We start from the raw sequence: 10,253 nt of genomic DNA, 5'->3' as shown, positions 1-10,253 counted from the left end.
AACATTGTTGATTTCATGTCTTCTTTTTAAAGCCCTGAATCCAGATACTATCAAGCCGTCAAAGAAACAGTCTTTGGCACTTTTTAAAATTATTTTATTTAAAGTGGATAAGTTTATTCATCAATTCTATTCTAAATAATTAGGAAGAATTGCTAAAACAATTAGTGGACCGACATATGCCCTGTTACTCTCAAGCATCATGTCACAAGCCATTGCCATAATAAGGCATGACATATCAGGTGACACAATAGGGCTACCAATATCCCTAACTGAGTAAACTAAGTTGTTATTGGTGTACCCCCTAATTAAATTCTGTGGAGAGGGGAAATTAGAACCAACAAAACAAACTAATATCTGATGTATCATAACTCTTCTTCCTTTGCTATTTCAGCTGGAAGGTCCACAAGTGGGGTCAATGCTTATTGGTGCCTGATTCAGTAAGGCAAGGTGTATTAGGAATCAATGAAGCATGTGGGGCCGGTTTGCAGTCAAGAGGTAAGAATTCATAAATAATTGTTGTTACTCTTTATTAGCTATTTTCTTATGGTACCTAATTCTTTGCTAGATGTGAATGGTATTTTGCAAGATCATTTCAGACTAGCTAAAAGTGATCTGCCTCCTTCAGTCACCTACAAACAGAAAACTGACAGAAACAAAGGATTACATTATGCACTTTGGGTAATTAAAATACTCTGAATGGGGCTTATTATGATTAATAACTCACATATTACTCATGATAAATCTTGGCCTCAATCACAGTTACACAAGTGGCAAGAAAGATGTGGGATATAGCTGAAGGATGCTGAGAGCCTTTCGAGACAGATCAGACTAGGAAATCAAAGTCATGGATGTAATATTCATTTTATTATAATGCTACAGTTAAAGAATCTTGCAAGTCTGAATGTGCTTTACCCATCCCTTCCTTTATCTTCCTGAAAACTATTTTGGAGGGAGGGTGTTGTGGTCTGTCGAAAGGCTGTGAATCTGGCAGCAGAGTTGGACAGTGAGGAGGTTGGTTAGGATCAGGGGCCAGTCCTGAGGGCTGGGGAAGACTCTGCGTTGGAGGCAGAGAGGGAACGAGGCAGAGGAACAGCTGGAGCCTCTTCCCATTGCATGCATGCGCAGAGCTGCCAGAAGACAAGAACAACTAAGGAAGCAGGGTTGACTCAAGAGTAAAGTCACACCAAGGAGGTGATTGGCCCCTCCCATAGGAAACAAAAGAGGAACAAACGGGGAGTGGGATTTTGCAAGAAATAATTTGTTCATCGGTCTGGAAAGTTCTGTTTGTGAGAAACTCTGTGCCAAGTTTTGCTTTACTCTGTGTTTGGACGCTAAGAATCTGGCAGTGCTCCTAATGGGATAAGGTGTGTATAGATAAGCATTCCCTTTGAATGACTGTTTGATAAGCCTTGCCGACTCTGAATGAAAGGAATTGACAGACGTGTAAATAAAAGAGATTTTGTTAGGACTAAGACTTTGCTTTTGTTTTTAAGGAAGCCAGGATCAGAACAGAGGGTTCCCTTACTCATAGCACTAAGCAATAGCACTTAGATTTATATGCCACTTACTCATAGCACTTAGCAATAGCACTTAGATTTATATGCCACTTTACAGTGCTTTAAAGCACTCTTTAAGTGGTTCATAGAGTCAGCATATTGCCTCCAACAATTTGGATCCTCATTTTACCCACCTAGGAAGGATGGAATGCTGAGTCAACCTTGACCTTGGTGAGATTTGAACTGCCAAGTTGCAGGCAGCCAGCAGTCAGCAGAAGTAGCCTACAGTACTGCACTCTAACCCCTGCGCCACCACAGCTCATAATTGCCACTACGGCTCATCATATTTCTGCCCCAGGCTAAGATTTCTTTTTATCTGACCAGTGTCCTGGTGGCATTATCATATTCCTCAAGTTTATTCCTTCTGCCACTTACAGATGCAAGAAAAATGCTAACACAATACCTTGACACGGTGTGTCAGATTCCACAGGCTGAAATAATCCCATTTTACAATGAAAGTTGCTGTCCTGCCTATCTCTCCAGATTCTGCGGATTAAGTGTCAGGGCTTCAACCCATTGATTCCTAGTTATCAATGAGTCACTGTGAATAAATGACAACCCATTAACATAATAACAGCAAAATTGCCAGTTTGCCACTTTCATCATCACTGTAAAAGCTTGAACATGAACTTTTACCTGTGCCTGTTAGATCTATTTTTCACTTGTTCTACCAATGTTCCTAAGGTGTTATGCCTCTAAGGACCTTGCAAAACCAAGGGGGTTCCACGGTTTGCCAGCAGGAATGAGCTGCTTGGGAGCTATCCAATCAAATTCCTATATCATTCCTTGATACTCTAACTTGTATTCAACCAAGTTTCTCACTAGAGCACTGGGAAAAAATTCAGGTGCCCATTAGAATTTATCTAGTTTGATGGGTTGCTTGTGGTTAATCCTTCTAACAGGCTCACCCACGCTGTGAAAATTCCAAGCTGTTTAAAACCACAGTTGGATCAAGGAAGGATCTGCTCCTGGCCATGCAGCCAGTCTGATATCCTCTGTATCCTGCTCACATATTGGCTGCTCAGAAGCAAGGATTAAATGAAGCATATGTCCATTAAATGAGCTCCAAATTACTTGGCTAAGCCCAGATCTTTCTTCCACAGCAAAGAAAGATTTCATTAAAATGGCAAAACATACACAAACATTTCAAGTGCAAATTCTGCTCTTCTCCCCAGTTCCTGTGTGTAACTTGATGCAAGTACAAAAAGAACAGAGTTTATGTTACAGCATTGTATTGTCTGTTTTGTTCTTTGTTCTCCCTGGAGATGCCCATGGAAATTCTATGGTCACAAACTCCTGCAACTTCCAAGATCCCATGATCTCATGGCACATAGTTTGAAGTTCCTAAGCACCTAATGGTGAGAGGATTTCAGTAGCAATATCCTGGCAGGATCTAAGATTGTAGCTCTTAAATTGTTTTATCTGATTACGGTACCTCTTTTCGTCAGTCTCAAATAATATCATTACTTCCCAACCTCTCAAAACCAGACTGTTGTTTTGACACTGGAAGTCCAAAACGAATCCTCAGCTCAGAAACAAGCAAACACAAATTGCTCTATTATCCTCAGGATATGCCCCAATTGTCTCCAATTTAAGAACTCCTCGCCCAGAATGGGACAACTCGCCACAGCCAGTTCACCGACAAAAGCGCACCCGACTAAACCGCGGTGACAAAACCGTGCGTTCTGAACCGCTCCGACGAATGAGCACTGAATCGCGCTGACAACAGCGTGCCAACAGAAGGGCGCTGTAAACCTAAACCTAACCCTAAACCTAAACCTAATGCTAACCCTAACCCTAACCCTAACCCTAACTATTGTAAACTCGTTGTATGTGAGTGTGTGTGGGTTGTTGTTGTGAGGGATTGACACGCAGGAGCCATGTATGTAAGACAGATCTTTATTAGTACCAGATGACAAGCGATTCAAAGATTCTCCCTGCAACTGTCAGGGTATTTATACTAGCCAGAAGCAACTGTCAAGCCCAACTGTCACGAGGCCAGCCAATCAGATGCTGTGCCTTGACCAACCAATTAGAATGCAACACAGGTTGTTGCTGGGTTATAACACTCCTTCCCCCCAGTTATTTGTATAATAACCAATCAATTGTACATTGTACATTTGCCCTTCTGTGTTGTACAATTCATTCACATTTTTTTCTTCCAGTTTTACCATTTGCAATTGTGTTCTCTCCTTCCCCCCAGTCAACCTGATAACTGTAACCACTTGTAACCACTTTAATGTAATGCTTAACTTTGTAACATAAGTAGAAATTTAGCAACTCAAACAGAAGTAGAAATTTAGCAACTCTGTCCAGGAACATTCTGGGCTAGTAGCTTCAATTAGTTTAGTAATTTTACATTTTTTTTTATTTTTTATTTTTTCTATTTTTCCCTCACAATCCTGCGCATGCCCAATGAATTCCCCAGTCCAGGCTCGTTGAAGGCCTCGAGCAGAGTGGGAAGCAGGTTGGTATCTTAGGAGACAGGCAGGAGGATTTCAGGCCCTGGAGGCAGCTAAGACAGGGAACGACGGAAGGCCGAGGAGGCGTCGGAAGTCCGAGAAGGCAGGCTTCTCCTTTCCCTTCGTTGAGGCGCGGAGCTGAGGCCAGGAGGCCGAGGAAGCAAGGCAGGAGACGATGGCAGGGACACGCTTCAGTCCTCCTCCTTCCTCTCTCTCTGTCCTGGTCAGGCAGGCATCGCGGGGAGAAATTCGTGCCCTGGAGGCAGCGAAGTGGAGACAGGGGCTTTGAGATGCTTGCAGAGGCATCGCAGGGAGGAATTCGTGCCCTGGAGGCAGGAAGGCAGGAAGGCAGGAAGGCAGGCCCTGGAGGCCTGTAGGCGCCGAAGGCTTGCAACGAGCGGCTTCGGCAGGAGTTGAGGCACGGCGGCAAGGCTCGCAGTGGGCGCAGGCAGCACGGCCGGAGAACGGAGGCAGCGACAGGCTTCTGGCTGTCCTGTGGCTCCTTACTAGTTGGCTGATGTTGTTTGGCTCCTGCGGGAATCGCATATCAATCCCATCCCATCCTCGTCGCCAGTATTGTAAACTCGTTGTATGTGAGTGTGTGTGGGTTGTTGTTGTGAGGGATTGACACGCAGGAGCCATGTATGTAAGACAGATCTTTATTAGTACCAGATGACAAGCGATTCAAAGATTCTCCCTGCAACTGTCAGGGTATTTATACTAGCCAGAAGCAACTGTCAAGCCCAACTGTCACGAGGCCAGCCAATCAGATGCTGTGCCTTGACCAACCAATTAGAATGCAACACAGGTTGTTGCTGGGTTATAACACTAACCCTAACCCTAACCCTAACTCTAAACGTAACACTAACCCAAACCCTAAACGTAATGCTAACCCTAACCCTAACCCTAAATCTAACCCTAACCTTAACTTAAATCACCCTTCTGCCGACGCGCTTTTGTAAATCGCCCTTCTGTCAACGCGCTGTTGTCGGCACGTTGATAACATAGCGGTTTTAGCGATACAGTTTTGTCGGCTCACTTTTGTCGTGCGCGCTTTTGTCGGGTCATGGCCACAGCCAACTCGCCATGGCTAACTTGCTGAGGAATAACTTGTCACGGACAACTTGCCACAGGACAATTTAATAATCTCAATTTAATTATTTAAAACAAATATTTTAATTTTTGTCATTTACATTTCATTCTGTCCCTCCTTTCTCATACTTTCTTTAATGCTTCAGTTCCACCATTTCTTTGATATTAGTGTATTTCATGTCCTGCAGTGAATTATCAAGCGGCAAGTTGGCCATGGCAAGTTGGCTGTGGCAAGTTGGCCATGGCAAATTGCCATAGATCCCTCCTGGCCTAGGACCTCAGGAAGAGCTCCTGCCAAGCAACAAAGCAGCAAATACATGCAAAGGATAATTATCATTCACACAAAATATTGTAAGGAAAGAGGATCACAGTGGACGTTAATCACATCACAGTAATCTAGATGGCAATGGTTACAGTTTTGGTTTTTGCAATGAGCAGCAGCAAAAGTACAGTCTAGGATACCTAGAAAAGTATGAATAACAAAGTGTGTAACTAAACAAATACTTCAGGATAATGCTGAAAACTAGAGAATAAAGTTATACCCAAAATTAGATTCCAGAAATATGAAGGTGATTGCATGTGTTGAAACATCATTCCCAGATATATTTCCCTTCCTATTTACTATATGATTTGTCGGTGATGATTTGTTTTCCCAATAGATATATAAGCTGTCTAGATACGTTATGAAAACTTTAAACCCTCTAATAAGACTTAAAGGTTTCAGATTTGCTGTCTTCAAAATAAAATCAACAGAATCCCAAAACAAATACTCTTAAATTTTCCAATGTGATGTTTCAACATTTTTCCTTTGTGATTTGCGATTATTTTGAAAAAGGAGTAGTTATGGATATTTATTGGAGAGAAAAATACATAAACAATTTATATTTGATAAATCAATGCTTTTTTTACTTTAGTGGAAATCACACACAGGGTAGGTATATGGCATACAAAGAACTTCAGAATTGTTTTGGGTTCTCATGATAGATGATTTTGGGGAAAAAATACCATAGCCATGACATATTTTTTTTAAAAAAACCTACATTTAGGGCAGTAGAATGCTAATTAAGCATTTAAGACCTATTGTACATTAGGAAGATAAAATCTATAATTTCCTTCCTTCCTTCCTTTCCTGCCTTCCCTCCCTTCCTCCCAAGATGCCATGTGGGATAGGCAGCAAGGTTGCAAATGATACCCAAGAATACATAGGAATGCTGTGTGGGTCAAGTTATGTCCATGGGGTGGTGCAAGTCAAGAAGGTCACATGGTGGGGTGACAAAAGTGTGTACAAAGTGCTGCATTGGTCAGGCCTATTTGAAGTATCTTGATTCCAAAATTGTTGTCTTATGATGCACCATTTTCCCTAGTTAAACATCATGGCAATGAGAGTTTTAGTACTACCTATATAGATACATGTGTAAAATATGTTATCCAATATACCACTCTGTTTATTTAATACGGGATTTATATCCTAGCTCAAAAATAGAGTCGTAGCCCAAAAACTCAAGAGGTTGTACCTATCACTCCTGCAACCATTTTTTTCCTGCAATACTCCCCCTTTGTGATAGGTTGAGATGAGACAGGAGAAAGTGACTGGGCTTAGTCACCAAATGATCTTTCTTGGTTTAGAATAGATCCTTGGATCTCCCTGATCATGACTGACACTGTATCCCAGAGATTGGGTTTTGTTTTTTTTTTGGGGAGGGAAACATCTCTAACTTAAAAGGGAGCTATTATTTTCTATGAAAGCCTAGGGTACAAAAGTTAACTGAAAAGAATAATCATTTTCTAAGGAGGGATGAAAGACAGTTTCTTTGCTGGTTTAATATCAAAGTTTTAAGCAGCAGATGAATGTGTGTGCATTCTATACGATAACACTTCCAACATTTGTGGTAGCACAGGCAAGTTAATCTAATGCATTGGGAGCTTTTTGGAGCATAGATGTTGGTCTCCATCCAACAGAGTATTTACCACTGCCTGTTTGTTTGTTTGTTTGTTTGTCTGTTGTTTGTTTGTATTGGAAGCTGGGCAGGCTGCCCTCCGCTTTCATTGCAAATGAAATCAAGCCACCCTGCTAATACAATTATTAGAAATAAATTAGTGTTACTCATCACAGTTGTTTAATGTTGTGCTAAATATTATGCATATTCTTATTTGCACATTATAGGAGTTTTGAAAACATAAGGAGGCAGAAAACTATTTAGGCCCTAGAGTGTGATGTTTTGCTTTGCTTTCTGGCCTCTTCTTTTCACTTCAAATGCTTAATACTCCCTCTGCTTTAAATTAAATTAAAATTCCTTATAGAAGAAGTAAGTGGATTTCACTTAAGTGGAAGTATAGAATATTCCTCCATGGGTTGAATACATTGTAACAAGACCCAAATAATATGTGTGCTACTTTCCACTACTGAAGGGAATTGTGCTTATTTAAACAGACTCCTATACATTTAGGCTTTAAATTAGCTTCTTTGGACTTTGTGTAATTGCTATTATTTATTCATATAAATCATCACAAAATTGTTCTATGAAACTACAGTGTGTAATTTAGGCATTCTGTTAAGTGCTGAAATTAACAAATGTATTATCAAATTCTAAAGAGTACTGGTAATGTAATTTTACATTTTGTTCATTAGGACTATTTTGTGATTATGGTACACATTTCCCCTGTGTGTCATTGCTATATACCAATTTTATAATTATTCTTTCATGTTTATTATGCATGTAGATAAATGTATTAATTGGAAGTGGATTGCTATAAAATGTCCCTGATGTAAATCTAAGGCTTGTTTACAAGCTATTCTTTAGTTCTGCAGCATGAAATAATGCTCAAGGTGTAGACATGGGTAAATCTTATAAGGGGAACTAAAACTTGACAAGTCCTCAAAAATCATAGCATAACTCAAATCTCAGCTACAGAAATGGAACCATGATGATTTGACTATAATGTTATGATGGATAAATCACACAGTATATAAATGTTAATTGCTCTTCTTTAAAACAATGGTTTCTAGATAAATACTGTGATATCTACCTATAATGGAAAGATGTTATGCATAAAAATGAAGCTACTTAATCCAGTCCATTAGGTACTCTGTACGAGGCAATCTGTCAGTTCAGTCCTCTGATTGCTTTGAAATATTCTTACTGACATCAGTGGAATTGTTGCATGAGAACAAAAAATCTGTCTGCCTGAAAGGTTAATTAATTAAAATGCCAGCTTCAGCATCATGCTTTATTTTGAAGAATGCTACCAGGGCTTCCCCTACTCAGATAGTATTATTAGGAAGTAAAATGATGGCTGTTTAAAATCCTATCTTTTGTCCAAAGAAAAATAAAATGTTAAAAGTCAACATAAGAAACAAGAAGGACTTAGGCAGAGGACATCTTTATCAGTTTGCCTTTGATAAATTGATATCATGTGTTTGACCACACCCATATTTGCCAATTTTGGAACTTTCTCGTTAAAGGCATACTGTGAAAGTACCAATAATATGCTCCAAGAATTCCAGAATTCCAAATAGTGGCTGTGTCTCTGAAGATATTATAGTTGGAATTCAGAAATATACATCATCATTAATTTGGAATGAGGTAAAAAAATCTAAAAGATAAGATTCTGCATCTATAAGTTTCAAAAGAGACACTTTAAGATGTGCTATTCATCAGTTACGCTTGCTCACCTTGTAACCTTATTGCATTTAAATCTGTATTTTTGCATTATCAGTGGCCACTCCTTCCAAGCCAAGTCTTCCTGGTGATTTCAACTAAAATTGTCAATTAAAATTCTGAATAATTAAAACACACAATACAACACAATAATTTAAAATGTGTAATAAAATGATAAAATGACTAAATAATAAAAGCTGGAGCCCAAAGAATTAAACATTTGCTGAGTAGCATATATATTTAACAACCATATATCAATTGATTAAAAAGTCTGAGATAATGAAAGTCCTCTGCTTCACATTGAACATTGAATTAAAATGGAGTTGGCACCAGTCATACTGTATATCACTGAGACAAGCTATCCAGAATTGGGGGCTAATGCTAAAAAGACAAAGTTGCTGCATTTGGAATATTAAGGTGTGATAAAAACATATAGGAAGAAACTTTTGTAAATTAAGACCAATATGTTAGTTGAGACTGGGAAAGGAACCAGCCAATTTGGGGGCTATCTTCAAGGGTATCCACCTTCCATTCAATAGACAGTTTTCCATTGATGTTGTGGCATAAGTAGCACTTTTCACAAGTATCTTTGCCTAGTTAAAAACTGATGTTCAAATGTTGCACTGTGAGGAAATGCCTGTACTTCAGAGGTGGTATTCATGAGATTCTGACCAGTTCTGGAGAACCATTAGCAGAAATTTTGAATAGTTCAGAGAACCGTAAATACCACCTCTGACTGGCCCCGCCCCCCTCTATTCTCTGCCTCCCAAGTCCTAGTTTTCGGGAGGGAATGGGGATTTTGCAGTATCCTTCCTCTAGAGTAGGAAAGGAATGGAGATTTTACAGTATCCTTCCCCTGCCATGGCCATCAAGCCATGGCCATCAAGCCATGGCCATCAAGCCATGCCACGGCCACCAAGCCACACCTACAGAACTGGTAGAATTTTTTTTGGGATCCCACCACTGATGTACTTCTCTATTGAACATACCCAAGTCTCCTTCATGATTTTGTGTTCTATTTCTAGAGTTTATACTCTTTCCCACATATTGGTACATATAGCTTTATTTTTTTAGTTAATGGAGTCTAAGAGGTGTGTGTGTGTGTGTGTGTGTATGCAAAAATAAATTGAAAGAGGAAGCTGATCTGATACAACCACAATCTTCTCCATATAATTACAAATTTTGAGTGTAAGGTTCTTCCATGTTATGAAGGATATTTGTTGGCATGACTTCCCATTCACATTTGAAACTGTTTTGTTGTAAGCCAAATAGGGAATTCTTGGAAGCTTGACATTCAGGCAAACCAGTCATCAATAGACACATAGAGATAAACCATATTTATATACTATTCAAATGGTAAGAGATGATAACAAATCTTAGAAGGAAACAAAAAGACCAGAACACATCCTCTCCAGGTAAACCAATTAACCAATCCAGGTAAACAAATTAACACAAGAGAAGCAGAAAAAATAATCTAATCAAGG

The 10,253-nt window shown here is 39.6% G+C and overlaps 1 protein-coding gene across 1 annotated transcript in view; it reads left to right on the top strand.

Annotated features, from left to right (window-relative positions):
- Window positions 1-10,253, top strand: part of THSD7B (thrombospondin type 1 domain containing 7B) — a 442,486-nt gene that overhangs the window by 232,645 nt on the left and 199,588 nt on the right. Inside the window, exon 11 of the mRNA XM_087710996.1 lies at window positions 392-495. Coding sequence (XP_087567122.1) covers window positions 392-495 — 104 coding nt within the window. The remainder of the gene's footprint in view (window positions 1-391; window positions 496-10,253) is intronic.

Source organism: Thamnophis sirtalis, unplaced genomic scaffold, assembly GCF_051295495.1.
Source record: "Thamnophis sirtalis isolate CommonGarterSnake01/CBP01778 unplaced genomic scaffold, rThaSir2_p1.2 scaffold_1, whole genome shotgun sequence".
NCBI lineage: Eukaryota > Metazoa > Chordata > Lepidosauria > Squamata > Natricidae > Thamnophis > Thamnophis sirtalis.
Note: the sequence above shows the minus strand (reverse complement) of the source record. Positions and strands in the feature narration are given on the sequence as shown.